Source organism: Haliotis cracherodii, unplaced genomic scaffold, assembly GCF_022045235.1.
Source record: "Haliotis cracherodii isolate W230 unplaced genomic scaffold, xgHalCrac1.p SCAF_5, whole genome shotgun sequence".
NCBI lineage: Eukaryota > Metazoa > Mollusca > Gastropoda > Lepetellida > Haliotidae > Haliotis > Haliotis cracherodii.
The window spans coordinates 32899417-32914904 of record NW_027266308.1 but is presented as its reverse complement, the minus strand read 5'-3'; the positions used below and the strand labels follow the sequence as shown (position 1 = coordinate 32914904).

The 15488-nt window shown below is 39.4% G+C and overlaps 1 protein-coding gene across 1 annotated transcript in view; it reads right to left on the bottom strand.

Moving 5' to 3' along the window:
- LOC139443192 (AT-rich interactive domain-containing protein 4B-like) overlaps nt 1-14776 on the bottom strand; it is a 28906-nt gene extending 14130 nt beyond the window's left edge. Inside the window, exons 1-17 of the mRNA XM_071224153.1 lie at nt 14624-14776; nt 13632-13742; nt 13332-13397; nt 12566-12659; nt 12378-12457; nt 11993-12090; nt 8806-9054; nt 8211-8290; nt 7195-7301; nt 6360-6432; nt 5181-5275; nt 4665-4759; nt 4042-4210; nt 3606-3848; nt 2519-2875; nt 1468-1853; nt 31-148 (exon numbers count right to left, since the gene is read on the bottom strand). Coding sequence (XP_071080254.1) covers nt 31-148; nt 1468-1853; nt 2519-2875; nt 3606-3848; nt 4042-4210; nt 4665-4759; nt 5181-5275; nt 6360-6432; nt 7195-7301; nt 8211-8290; nt 8806-9054; nt 11993-12090; nt 12378-12457; nt 12566-12659; nt 13332-13397; nt 13632-13742; nt 14624-14626 — 2424 coding nt within the window. The 5' untranslated portion in view covers nt 14627-14776. The remainder of the gene's footprint in view (nt 1-30; nt 149-1467; nt 1854-2518; nt 2876-3605; nt 3849-4041; nt 4211-4664; nt 4760-5180; nt 5276-6359; nt 6433-7194; nt 7302-8210; nt 8291-8805; nt 9055-11992; nt 12091-12377; nt 12458-12565; nt 12660-13331; nt 13398-13631; nt 13743-14623) is intronic.
- Between the last annotated feature and the right edge of the window lie 712 nt (nt 14777-15488).

Genomic DNA, 15488 nt, shown 5'->3' with positions numbered 1-15488 from the left:
CTGATGCTTCCACTTCCTGGTTCTGCTCACCTTTGCTTCATACACCTTCTGGTTCCGCCCCCGACCGTACCGGACCTTCAGTTTGGTGCCGGTGGGGAACTCCTCCCGTGGCCGTAGGGAGATTTCCTCTTGTTCCTCCTCAGCATCGCTGTACAACACAACAGAAAGAATTTAACATGATAACTACACCGGCGTTCAGATTTCTCTCAAAAAACATAAATCATTTCCGAAATATTGCCATGATCAATCAGTGTTCCCACTGGCTTTTGAAACTGCCAGTCCTGGTGGACTGGCAACTCTAAAAGTTACCAGTCAACCTTAATTTTTGTCAGTCCCAACTTGAACAAATCAAAATATGTATGAAATTACCTGGTTATAATTCTTTCAATATCATGTTCAATGCCATGACATCATAACTGAAGTAACTAAGATCTACATGTTATTCACACGAAGCTTAGTCACAATTTTAGCTTTTTTTAGTGACTACGTTTTTAACCTCCGAAGAAAAGAAAAATGTTATTTCCTTGCACTACATGACAAGGGGAAACCCTGATGGTAACAGACAAGTTGACTTTGTTCCAAAACTATACTTACCGTATATGAATATGGCTGATGTTTTGCTCAACAACAAAGATTCATAAGCTAATTTATTTGCCGGTCCACATGGACTGGCAGTGACAAAAAACACAGTGACAAATTAACGGTCCAAGCCTACTTTTACTGGTAAAACCCTCTAAACTGCTAAGATAGTTGACAATTTGTATTGTTACTTCCGATAATAAGAGTAGAATGTCAAGATTGGAAAGATGGAACTCTATAAATAGACTTCATACCAGTCAGTAAAAACAAGATGCATTCATAGCCCATGGTTTAAGGTTTAATTATGACCTTCTCTTTAACGGTGTCCATGAACATTTAGTCCTCGTGATTTGTTTTCTTAGAGACTGGCTTATTATGCATATAATAAATTTAGGAAGAAATATATACCGTATTCAACGTAATAAGCACCCCGCTCTACATTCTCTAATAAGCGCCCACGGCAACATTTCCTAATATATTGGCTAGTGAACAATCCGAATTAGCACCCTTCCGAGTGATCAATTTACACAAGTCATTTATTTGTGTATAATACGCACTCATGTGTTATATGTACCCTTAATTAAACGCCATTAAGTTCTGGAAAAATATTTCTGTCATGTATAATACTTTTCTGTTATATCATTTCAGGCTGACAGCATAAACCACGAAATTTACGATCTTTCAACTCTTTCACGGAAATTATATTCTAATAAAGGCCCGCTATTTCTAATTTTGAGAGCACCCTTATTACGTCGAATATGGTATTTTAGTTGCATATTTGTAACAATACAAAAGACATGGGGCATTTGGCAGCTATGGACATGAAAGAATATTAACAAAGAAACAAAAATGAAATTGACCTGGCCTTTTCCTTATTTATGTACTTACTCATCAGATTCCTCTTCCTCCTGTAGCTTAGACTTCATGTCCTCCTTTGGTTTGGGGCTTTCTTTGGGTTCTTTCTTCTTGTCTTCCTTTTTCTCCTCCTTCTTCTGTTCCTTCTTGTCTTCCTTCTTACTTTCTTTCTTGTCTTCCTTCTTAACCTTGCCACCTCCATCCTCCTTTTTCATCTTTTTCTCTTCTGTTTTTTTCTCCTCGACTTTTTTCTCTTCGGCCTTTTTCTCCACGATTTTTTTCTCTTCAACCTTCTTTTCCTCGACTTCCATCTCCTCGACTTTCTTCTCTTCGACCTTCTTCTCTTCAAGTACTTCCTCCGTCTTCTCCTCAGGTTCTTTCTTCCCCTCATCCCCTCTCCCAGATTTCCTCCTCGTTACCTGGGATACAGTACATATCATCATAAAAGAGGAAAGAATCAATGATAACAGGATGAGTGACTATCATTTTCTTCTAGTCAGTCATATCATGGCGGCCTGGAAATACTCACGCAATCCACACAAGGATCATGTCTCAACAGTTAATAGACACCATTTTAATGGGGACTTTTCCCGCAAAACAAATGTATGAACAGGACATAAAGTGGCCAATGAATAACACATGGAGCTGCTTGTTGTGGAAGGATCTATATCAATATACAAGATCTAAAGTCCTTTCATAACAGCAGGGTTTGAAACTAGTCTAAAAGCTCTGCCTACCATTTTCATACATTCATAGCAAATACTCTGCTTTTGCTGAAAGGTTTACTGGACCAGCTGGCTGCTTGGTCAATAAGCAAATATAAATACTCTCTGCTCTTCTTCAAATCAAAAGCTTCATTGCACAATGGTAATTTGACAATAACTAAAACCCTCTGTCAGTGCCTTTTCTTACAGAAGAGACTACGTCACAGTCTTAACACAATGTCAGGGCTGGCCAAATTTAAAACATCCTTACTCAAAATACAGAATTTGTGTTTAAATCTTACGTAAAACAATCATTTCTATTATAATCTTAATATGACTTAACATATCAAGAAACAATCTACGTGAATGAGAATCCTCACCCTTTGTTTCTTAACAGATTTTTCTTCCTCTTCTGCTTTAGTCTCTTCTTCCTTGTCCTTTTCCTCCTCTTTTTCCTTTTCTTTCCGTTTTGGTTTCTCCTTTTCTACCTTCACGTCTTCCTTCTGTCTATCCCTCTGGCCTCGTGTCTCCCTATCAGACTTCACTTCATCCTTTTTACTATCGGACTTATCCTCCTGCTTGTCTCTCCTGGAAGATTTACGATCGTCTTCAGAAGCCTTCTTGTCATCCTTCTTTCCCTTGTGATCATCCTTCTCTTCCTTCTTGCTCTTAGCTTCTTCTTTCTCTTCTTTTTTACTTTTTGCTTCTTCTCGTTCTTCCTTTTTTGATTTGGCTTGCTGTGTGATTAAAAGCATTAGTTATTACTCTTTCCAAAATTAAAGCCAACAACAATTAATATTTTTACTAACCAATATTATCAATATGTAGTGTAGGACTCTAGCTACCCATATTAACAAATGGTAATGGTCACTAAATGGCAGGATCTACTCATATAGAATGTCATTATTATTACTCAAAATATCCTCGATGTTTTGCTCCCCCCAGATCAAACAGGTCCTATGTACTCTAGGCATGTCACAAGAGCAAAATAAAATGAGGATCGGGCAGCTACAATGTGTGACCTGTCTGACAGTGTGACATTGTATACACATAGATGGGTATCTATCTCAACTCATATCAATTTACCATCAGAGTGACTGAGTGAGTGAGTTGGGTTTAACGCCACTTTTGACAGCATTCCAGTTATATCGCGGCATGTCAGCTTAATGTGAGAGGAACGCCCGAAGTGATGCAGACGTTTACCACTTCGGTGAAACCCACGAACACAGGTATGGTGCTGACAAACCTAGAAACATAATCAGGGCGAACCGGGATTCGAACCCACAATTATAGGTTTCTGGCCTGCCCAAGGGACGCAACTCAACACAGCGAATCGCGGCGAAATAGACAACTGGGCCACCCGTGCCCCAATTTACCATCAGACATGACATAGCTTGAATGTTGCTGAAGTACATCACAACATCAGACACTTTTCCAAAACAATAAACTTGACAAACGACAGCTTACCTCTTCTTTCTCTTCCTTCTTCCTCCTGGCTTCTTCCTTCTTTTCTTTCTCCTTCTCCTTGGCCTCCTTCAGATCATCCCGCAGCATCCTGCGTGGAGTTGTCCGCTCTTTGCGCACTGGTTCTGAGTCCGACTCCTCCTTTCTAGTTGACACCTCGTCTTTAGTCCCAGCATCCTCTTCCACTTCCTTTCCATCTTCGGACTGACTCTCATCTGACTTCGACTTGCCCTTGTCGCTGTCCTCCTTAATTGAGTTCACATGAGCATTTATTAAAACTTTACAAAGTAACATATAGTCTTCTTATTTTATAAGGTCTAGTAACCCTTTGCTGGGCTAGCAGAAAAAAACAGATCCCACTAAACCATGGGGCTTGTTTGTTTTTGGGGTAATTATATCATATTTTACTCAGACAGAAGTCTTGATATGTTAAGCTCACCTTATCACTTTCTTTGGGTTTGACAGGTTTGGGAGACTTAGAATCTTTCTCTCTCCCCCTGAAGGCCAGAATGCTTCTTCCTGAACTGTGCCGACTGCGGCCAGGTCGGCTGATGGTCCCCATGGTACTGCCAAGCTTACGGTAAAAGTCTTCAAATGCATGGAGGAACCTAAAACAGAAGATGGGATTGATGCTAAACCGTGGAACAAATCCTGAAAGTTTTTCGAACAGCGAACATATAACCAGTAGCATGTAGGAGTTGGATCTCAAGCAGCAGGAACAGTGCAGCCACCACCAACTTTTAGTTACCTCCACTGAGTGACAGTCTTGCCATATGTGGCTCATGCACATGAATACACATGGTCTGCCATAAACCATAAAAGTGGAGAAGTCTAATGGTTAATGTGTTGGACTGCCACACAGAAGGACCAGGTCGGATACCTCACAAGGGTATAATGTGTGAAGGCCATATCTGCTACACTTTCATTGATTATATTGTTGGGCTGCTGCTCAAAGCAACGTAAAACCATTCTCACTTAATATTTTAATACAGACTTTTAACACATTATCCACCCTGGCTATTTCACTGATGAGCAAAGTCAATGAAGGAAAGCAGTACTCACTTCTTATAGGCATTCTTGATTTGATGTGAGGCAGTGTTTGATTGTGGTAGAGCCATCTTGGAGTAAACCAGTCTCCACTTCATCTGGTTAGTTACCTGAATATAGCAGCAATAATTAATTATAGAATGTGAAACACTGCTTATGAGTAGGATTGTAAATACAAGTGGTTAACAGGTCGATGGCAAAAATCTGAAAATTTGTAAACAAAATCTGAAAAACACTATCGTTTTTATTCCACCTAATGCACACTTATGCGTTAACAACAAAATAATTGTCCATGCTATATTCTAAATAGCCAAACTGTCAACACCTGCTCAACCAACACTACTACAGCCATGTTCACATATTCAGATAACATCTGGACATGTTTAAGAGCAAAAAAGGAAATCTCAAACGTTAACACCTATAAACAAAAACTTTCAGAAAAAGGTTAATTAATCAAGAAATGAAAATTCTCGTCTAACAAAATTTGAAGTTTAAGCAAAGTTTGCCCAAAACTCTCCAAAAAAAACCTACCCGGTTATAACCACCTAGGTTCTGTACAACCCTGAATAACTTGTACAGATTGAGGTCTCGTGTTCCAATACTGGGCCCTTTGTTGATAGGAGTTCCTGAAAAACACAGCCAAACCGATGAAACAAGGACATACTACCCTCCTACCACTAATAAACACTCACAAAACTAGCATCAGAAGGCCAGACCAATTATTATTTCTTTTGCAAATCACAATTTTTTTTATCTCCTGTTCGTTCACCTGAAGCAATACAATGTAGCTTTTGACTGCTCACTCTATATATGGAATTGTAAATTTTCATGAAAATTGTACCAAAGAATGAGCAGTGTATATTAGATCCCCTCCAAACATGTTTTCGAGCTTCACCTCTTTTCGAGCCCCTAAACAATATGTAACCACGAGCTTAATGATATAATCAAGGTAGACACTTCAAAGCTCATTGAAAACATCAAATGTTTGCCACTTGCGCTAGTTAATTTGCCGTAATTAAGCTTAACGAGGTAAGATAGTCAAAAAGTAAACATATCTAAAAACTTACTTTTTCACTTCTGCACATTTTTAAGCAAACTTGATGGGATTGTGATTTTACATCAGAACAATCGTATGCACCGATGATGTTTCGGCTGCTGTTTGTAAACTTTTTGTCTGTAATGTCATGTGATCATGTGTATCTATTTTTAACTTGACTTTTAATGGAGTGGCTCGAAATCAGGTGATGGTAACAAGATGGCACCCAATTGACTTGGTATAATCACGATCAAATTGACAAGATGTGGTCATTGACTATCCAACTGTATACAAAAATAAATATTCTCAAGGCAAGACTTAATTTTAGCGTATTGCGATTGTTATTGGAAACATAATGAGAAATACTTCTTAGGCGCGGGAAAACACAGTGCATGGGGATACAAGTGCACACTATACACAAGCACATGGCCCCTTAAATCCTTAATAAAAACATTTTTTTATTGAACAAGACAGACATTTTTCTTTTCAATCCTCCATCCAGCCAATCTGGTCCTAAGAATCCTAACCACAAGAAAACAAATTGGTCTGGCCTAAATATATACAAAACAGTAGCAACATTGCTGTTCAGGTCAAACATATCACACACTCCCGAATCCAATTTGAGTAAATTTCTAACCGTTTGTTTAATAAGGCAACAGAAGTCCAGAACTAACCTCTATCATCCATAAACTTATACAGCTGGGCTACAAATCGGTCCTTCTCTTCACTGGGCTCATCATCAGAGGACTGAAATAGGATTAAAACAAAAATATTGGAAATGAACAACAAAGCCGAGGAGAGAGTGAAGGGGGACACCTTAGAAGCTTTTTGATTGAATGACTTGGGTCCACTGCTTCTGAAACTAGCATTCCAGTTCATGACATGTATAATGTGGGAGTATAAAGGGACATAGACCATTGCCACATTTGTCAAATTGGTTTGTGACGATACGGGTTAGAATAGGTCTTTAGCAACCCATGCTTGATGTAAGAGGTGACGAACAGGATCAGGGGGTCAGGCTCGCTGACTTGGTTGATGCATGTCATCGTATCCCAATTGTGTAGATTGACGCTTCGGATATCAATCACTGGATTGTCTGGTCCAGGCTCGATTATTTACAGACCACCAGCATATAGCTAGAATATTGCCAAGCGTGGCATTTAACAGCAAAGAAACAATACATCTGTCAACATGGTCAAACCAAGTACAATGGACACTGACCAACAGAGGTACAAATACATTAAGGCAACAATCTAAAATTTATCTGAAAACATTTTACTTTCAGTTGTTGAACATGTTGAATGAAATGTGTTTTCATGCTCAGCGAGCCAGGATTTTGGGTTAAATGTGATACGCTGTGCCCAAACCAATTATTATAGAAGTATCAGTGCATCATGACAATGCACCAGCTTCTCCCTTCATGATGAGTTTCACAATTGTTTCAAGCTTACTTTACATGCTTTGATTGGTAATGGGGCTCTTATTTCAGACAATAATCATAACACCTACATCTTCATCACCCATGTCTTCTTCCTCATCAGAACCCAGCAACTCTTCTCTCTTCCATGGACCAGGCAGCTCATGATTGTCAAAATACAGGAGCGCTTTCTCTAAAGCTGAACAACAAATACAGGTAAAAATACAGCAGCGCTTTCTCTAGAACAACAAATACAGGTACAAATACAGCAGCGCTTTCTCTACAGCTGAACAACAAATACAGGTCAAAATACAGCAGCGCTTTCTCTACAGCTGAATAACAAATACAGGTCAAAATACAGCAGCGCTTTCTCTACAGCTGAACAACAAATACAGGTCAAAATACAGCAGCGCTTTCTCTAGAACAACAAATGCAGGTTCAGAGCATTGTCAAAATGCAGCAGCGCTTTCTCTTATTAGTCTAAAGCTGAGCTACAATCATAGTAAAAGTGTTTGTCCATTAAAAGTTGGACTGTGGGAGATGGAGTAGAGATTACACTATTATTGTACTATTTCAATTACTGTATATGAATCACTGCAAATCACCATGACAAAACGTTATGACATTGATACCAACTACAGGACGAAGTTTACCATGTTTACTTGTGTGTGGCCCCGTGAAGATCCAGGTGTAGAATAGGTCTTCAGCAACCCTTGCTTGCCTTAAAAGGCGACTATGCTTGTCAAAAGAGACAACTAATGGGATCAGATGGTCATACTCGCAGACTTGGTTGATGCATGTCATTGTATCCCAATTACGGGGATAGTCATAATGTCAATCACTGGATTGGCAGCACTCAGCAATATTCTATTCAGTATTCAATAATCAATGCTGGACCAGACAATGAGCATCGATCCACCAAATTGGGATCGATGACATGCATCAACCAAGTCTGACCACCTGATCCCATTAGACGCCCCTTACGACAAGCATAGTCACATGTTACCGCAAGCATGGGTTGCTGAAGACCTATTCTACCCCGCTCGGTTTAGTCATCTTGTACGACTGTATATTCTCACAAGTAGATCATATAGCACATAAAACTCACCAGTTTTGAGATTTTTATCCTCATTCTTGATGGCAATTTCACGTGTGAAATCCTTTAATTCTTTCTTCAATACAGACAAGCTGAATATAGAGAAAACAATTTTTGTAGTTTCTATCATAAGATTATGAGTAGCATTGAACTATAAGGCATAAACCTGTAGGCTCTAATACTGTTTCTCAATATAAGGAAATGTTAAGCTGTCAATTTGACAGCAGTCAATTGTATATTGAAACAGGTAAAAAGCTTAATTGATCATCGTCTTAGTTCTACATTGAAAACAGCATGCTTATCTCCATTCTACCATGTCTACCATGACAAAATGTTAACTCTTTGGCATGTTTGGTGTTGGCAAGAAAGCGAGTAAAGTGGCCTGGGATGAGTGTTAAGTTTGAAATGGGTTGCCAATTTGAATTGATTAAGGAACCGTGATAACTGCCTCAAAAATTGTTTCTTTACCAACAGATTTTAATCATCAAATGCATGCAAGGCAGTAGGCATGTTAAAAGACTTCAGCTCATTCCGTGTCCTCAGGGTAAATCCCTGGACATGACCATGATGACAAAAGAGACATAACAAATATCCATTTGACACTTACAATTTTCCATCTTTGAAAGACTTCACTAGAACGTGATCCTTAGTCTTGAGATCCATCGATGCAGCATCAGGAAGTACGACTAGAACAGGGTTGGGACCTCCTTTTCGTTTGTCTCCAGCCTCAATGACCATGACTTTGCCAACCAGCTCCTGCTGACGACCCCTGTAGGAAGCTCTTTTGGGCGAATTGTCCTCAGAACTACTTTCATCAGACTCAGTGTCCTCTTGGGCAAGATAAAGGGTGTTGAATCTGGAGTCAAAATAATTCTATCATAAATGAAATGGAAATTTTGCAGTCAGGAACAACTGTAACATATAAAGATAGAAAGGCACATGTTAAACAAATGCTTTGTTTGTTTGTTGTTAATTCTGACTCGCTCCCCGAATGACAAGGGTGATGCCATTTTTGTTTGTAAACACTGTTTGTTTACTGTTTAATGCCGCACTCAGCAATATTCCAGCTATATGACGACAGTCTGTAAATAATCAAGTCTGGACCAGACAATCCGGTCACTGACATCATGAGCATCGATGACATGCATCATCAACCAAGTCAGCGAGTCTGACCACCCGATTCCATTAGTCGCCTCTTACGACAAGCATAGTTGCCTTCACGGTAAGCATGGGTTGCTGAAGACCTATTCTATCCCGGGAACTTCAAGGGTTTGCAGGCTAATGACACGTTAGAAGTGTACCTCTGGATGCACTGTTCACAAATACTGATCATGTTGATAGTAGTGGTATAGGAGACATCATTTTGAAAAGCTAAACACGATCAAAGTTGATTCTTTCTATACAGAAATGTTACTGACAGTGTGTAAATCCTTATACACTCAACATCATTATTGAAGAGTCACCTAGGTATGTAGGGTGTCAAACATGAACATACGCCAACAAACTTCAATATGCCTGAGAATGTTGACAATGTGAGGTGGTGAGGTGAAACCGTGTTTAATGCCTTGTTCAAGATTATTGCCCTTATATAGATATGTGCATGCACATGTGTGGCTGTTTGGACTAATGCCAATTTTATAGGGCTAGCACACTGAGATACCATGCTGCAGTTCAACATGAATACGCCACTCAGACACAGTTTACCGACTCCAAGCCGAAGAGTCCTTGTTTCAGTCCTTTAATGCTGCACGAGACAGGGTAACAACAAATACAACCTTATTACGACTTTTGGTATGATGCGCTCTTCAGACAGATGTTCTACCAAAGAGGAAGAACATGAAGAACATGTTGTTTATGTCTATCGCATACTGAATGGAAGCTTTTATAAAACCTGAAAAATTCTAAATTCAGATTAAGGAAGCTGGAATAAACGGACACTAGAAATCTTTTAGTGTGGGATAATTTCTACCAGAGGTCGCAGGGTCAGTTCCAAGGAGTAAAAGTCAAGAACAGCTGGGGTATGTGACCAAAACCATGAACATCTTGCACATTCTCAAGAGCCACGTCTCGGTGATAATGACTAGCAAAGACAGTATCCAAGCTCAAAAAACAACCCTCCATGATGGATTTGATGGAACAATTGCTGTAAAGAGCCATGGTCAAAGTGACAGCTTGATGGGGGTTGTTGGCTCTAGGCGGGTACAGCCAGTGAGATAGTGTTATGACTAACTTCCGCCTGGGATGTAGACGAGACCCGACTGAACAATCGTTTCCGAGATCCATGTTGTGTCTTTGGTCAACGGAGGAAAACCCTTAAGGCTAGAACTGGGCACAGAATTAATTAATTATTGTCCTCAGAACCCACTATCGATGATAAGGGAGGAACGGTGAAGGATCTGTCCTGGGAGTTGATTCTTAGTAATGAAATCCCAGCACAGCACCCTCTGCGTCTGAACTGTACTCGGGATAACAAGCTTGGTGAAGGGCAGGAAGGAGATGGTGCTGTATTATGTGCCACCTGTCGTTTGGTACCAGGAGGAAATCCTGATCCATGCGAAATAGGCTGCCTGTGAATTGGAGCTTGAAGGACGGAGTGAGTTCCGACTTGAGCTCGTTGACAATCCATCCCAGTTGTGTGAGTAAATGATGCATGAAATCGTTGTGGAGGAGCATTTCCTGGTCCTGATGATTCAGTGACAGTCGTCGATGTAAGACTTGAACTGAACGTTCTTTGGGTGCAGCAATGTTCCCGCTGGCAAAGTTTGTTTTAAGCATATATATATATACACAGCATAGGGCGGGACAAAAGAACAGTTCTATATATCCATCAGTTGATTATAATGTAGTTTACTGTATTTTGGGGATTGTTCAAGGTTTTTTAAGGTTGACACTAAACAATCAACACTTTTCTATAAGGATGTTAAAATTCAAGGCCTTTTCAAGCCTGTAAGAATGTTGAATGAAGCCGAGTATATTTCAAGATGATCAAAGCCATACTTTCTATTTCCAGAAGTTACTGTCAGTGTGAAATTCATGATCATTTCAAGATGATCAAAGCTAATACTTTCTATCAAAGCATTAAATTATGAAATCTCAGTGTTAATCAACAGACCATTGTTTCGACCCAATCTAGGTGAGGTTAGGTGGAATGTGGATTAATGTTGTGTCCAAGATTGTTGCATTTATATAGCGATGTGTGCGCATGTGTCTATACTAGTCCGGACTAATGTTGATTTCAGAGTGCTTACCCACTGAGCTACCATGCCACAGTTCAACACAAACACCAAACTCAGACAAAGTATACTGACTCCGAGCTGACCAGTTCTTGTTTTAGCTCCTTAATGCCAACGCCAGGTAGGGTGCCAAAAAGTACAATCTTTTAACGTCTTATGTTATGACGTGACCTGGGATAGAGCCTCGGACCTTCCGCTCTACCACGGAGGTGGTCTCTCAATGTAGGACTTCATATCGTAAACAAAACAAAGGCAACATGATGGCCAGTGAGTGAGCAGGGTGAAAAGTATCACACTGCATAATCACAATAGGGGATAAACGCCTACAGCATGTAGACAACATGGTAGAGTTGACGAGTGTAGACATTTACCACTTTTGTGAATCCACATCAATGAGTTTGATTGTAAAAGCCCCAAGTTTTATAACTGTGTCTTGCACATGAGAGTCAAACCGCTGATACCACAAAGGGATAAAAATGTGTCCCTCTTAAAATCTGCTCTTGGGATTCTACATAATTGCAACATGCAGACGAGATATAGTATTTGTTCTGTTGAACTTACCCCGGTGACCCCATCTTCACTGTTCTCTTCCTACTCTTTGTCTGGAGTACAGGAGTACCAAAGTGTTCCGGATGCGATAGCGGTAGGTTGTCCAAGGTCTGCAAATACGCAACAGCAGTGTCAGAAAATAAGGAATGTCATGAGGTCCTCGAGGGTTCGAGTCATGTTTGTAGAATCATCAGACACCAAAATGTGTACATGTTTTGGTCATATCCCTCCTCCAACAGCCCACATTCCTTCTTTTTATTAAAACACAGAAGAACTGGTGGCCTGTCAAGTGTATGTCAACTGAACAACAGGATAAACAGTGATATCTCAGACTTCTTCTCTTCATGACTTAATAGAATGCATCAAACATCATTCAAAATTAAATTTCTTAACTCACCTCACTCTCAATGAAGTGTTTCTCGCCTTTCAAACACAACTGTGTTCTTCGTAATGTCTTTTCATCTCCATCATCAAACACTGAAATGCAAGGTTTGAAGGTAAGTATAAAGTTTAGTTAAGCTTTTCAAACAAGCATGACATTCAAATAATTGTGACCAGCAATTAGCCAAAGAAAGCTTTACTTACCCACTGTGTACATGCTCTGGTCTGTTAGCTTACTGATAACACCCTCCATCACCTGGCTGGTTTCTGGGTGTTTAATCTCTACACTGACTCCAACCTGAAATGGCAAAACAACTAATGACCATTTGAAGGAGGACAACAATTCAAATATCAAAATATTTGATCAGTGTTTGAAATAAGCGTCTGTATGGGTCCTTATGGCCTGCAAAAACATCTATGTGTTGATTTATTTGTCACAATAAGCTGCAGCTTTTTGTAAATGAGTCCTGAAGAATTTAGTCAGGGCCTAGAGCTCCTTAAATCTGTGGGTTTTGATGGCAGTATGTCATTTTTTTTATATTTCAAACACGTTATGAGATTATCATTAATTACTTTAACAGTTGTAAACAAAGAAACCAAGTTCTCCTGGACTTTAGGATATATACCAGCCACGTCAGTACCATGAAACATAATGCTTCCACACTCACCAAAGGCAAAATGTTATTTTCAAATAAAGAAATGCCATTGTACAAGTATCAGGCAATGACATCAACTAATTCAATTTTTGATCATGATGAAATGAAATGACTGCAGATGTGCATATGTGACACTTTGGAGGTGGACGCCTTTTGTAGAACTCAAAGGCTAATTATTAGTTATGACCGGGTGAATGATTTTCCACTACAGTCAGTAATATTCCAACCCTAGCATGGTGGCATGTAATATCTTAAAACTGTATGAAGGACTGGGTTTAAGGTATGTAGTATGTTACATTAAATAAGTACTATACCTTCAGCGTGCCTTTGACATTGTCATCTGTAACAAGCACCGATGTCTGGGTCTCTTTCAGAATCACCTGTAGAGAGAGATGTTGAAGATAGAAAATTCTTGAATTAGTACAAATGACAGTACCAATACCTCTAATTGGCTTCATGATGCATGCATCTCATAAGCTTATATTACAAAATCAGAGGGATGAGATAACTACCGTCTCACTTCTTCTTGGTGACATCATATCATAAACACACATTTGAGCTACACATAACTACATATACTTTGACATATGACAATGTAATGTCTACATTTTTACCTTGCATTTCACTGTGCGAACAATTTTCTTCACTTTGGCTTCACAGAAAGCACCTCGATATTTTGCACTGACATCAGTCCCAACAGGGAGGTAGGGGGGTTCATTCCCCGCCTGAAAGAGAAAGGAATTTCTGATATGGCATCTTGTATGTTTAGAAGAGAAAAGAATAAAGCCAATGAACATAACATAAGTTTATGTGGTTGTTCATGTTAGGATTTTCAAAAAAGGCACCATGGTGATTAGATGTTGTTTACTTCGTCACACTGTAAAACACAAAATAGGGGGTCACTATAATCTTCATCTTATGATGAATAGTTCATCTATCAGCTTTCAATCATATTTTTTTCGAAGAGGGTGTCTATGATTTCCGTATGTAACATGTTAGTGGGGAACAGAAACAAGTCGTTTCTGGAATAGCATAAATAAATAGTTGTGACATATACTACATTCGGGTATGGGAGAGCTGTCAAAACAAGTGAGGCCATGTTTGGATGCGTCATGATGGCTGCCATTCCAACACGAGTCGAAAACAGCTGGCTTTCAGCCAAATCAATATTCTGAAAGTGTTGCTTGACAAATGCACTTGGTTAAAGAAATGTGCCCGTAGATGCCAAATGTACTTCTTAAAGGTAGTACAGAATGCGAAAGAAGGAAATTTGAACGTAACATCACCTTCATCAACCTCAAATCATGCTTAGATGTCATTGCTTATGTTGCATTTAACGTCAGAAAAAATGACCTAGCGGTTTGTCAATCTGATTTCAAGTCTCCCCTTAACATCAAATTAAATTTAGACCAAATAATACTGTAAGTTAATACTCTTCTAAGCATCCGTTGGTTATTTTACATGTGTGTACAATTTAGTTTTGTTGGAATTAAGAAACACATTCAACGAAATCTGACTGATACTGGCATTGAATGACTCCAAAACATGATCAGCAGAATCAAGGCGTTCGTTAGAGAATGAAATGCAAAATTATCACACTACGTACCATTGTCAGATTGTCACCGATGAAACTTGACAGCAATCGGAGACAATTTTTGGATAAAACTCAGGTGATGATCGTTGAAAACATGAAATATTTGATCAACAAGTTCGGGACGGTCGACAGAGAACCACGATGAGAACAACAACTTGTCATGGAAAGTCCTCGATGCTGATTGGTTAACCGGTCCGTGAATGCGGAATGTGTCTCGAGATTGCGCGTTGCGCCTGCGCACTAGAAATGAAAATGGCAGCCTTTGGTGATTTGAGAAAATGGGAAGTCACTGGTTATTTTATCCATTATGTCTTAAATCAGGATTTTGCCACTGGAATAACCACGAACATTCATAGGAGAGGGTTTAAAGTATGTTCATCTGTGGTCAAAACACATGCTAGATATATGTGAGTGTAGTATTTTGTATTATAATGTAGTACGTGTGGGTTGAGAATGCCAATTTCCATCCGGGTACTGTGTGACCCCGAGGTCATGTTGACAGGTGGCGCTCTGCACCATGTGCCGGGAGCCCACGTGATTTTCTCCAGCTGACACTGCGAAAGGGTATGAAATTTAACAGAACAGAATGTTGTTGATTATATAATTGTATACATTAACTTGTCACAATCAAGTCTGAAGATTCAACACAATTTTTGAAAGAAATCACATCATGTATGTTGCTCCTCCTAAATGTATATAGGCCTATATGGAAGTCAATCATTTTTTATTTGGGTGGGTGTGGAATAATCAAATTGAGGCCTGTAATGTAAGCACATCTTTCTGTTAAAGGTTGATGTGGTAACATTATTGTACTCCACAGAGTGGATGTAGTGTATTGTTGCATTGCATGATGATTGCAATGACTAGATTTTGCAAC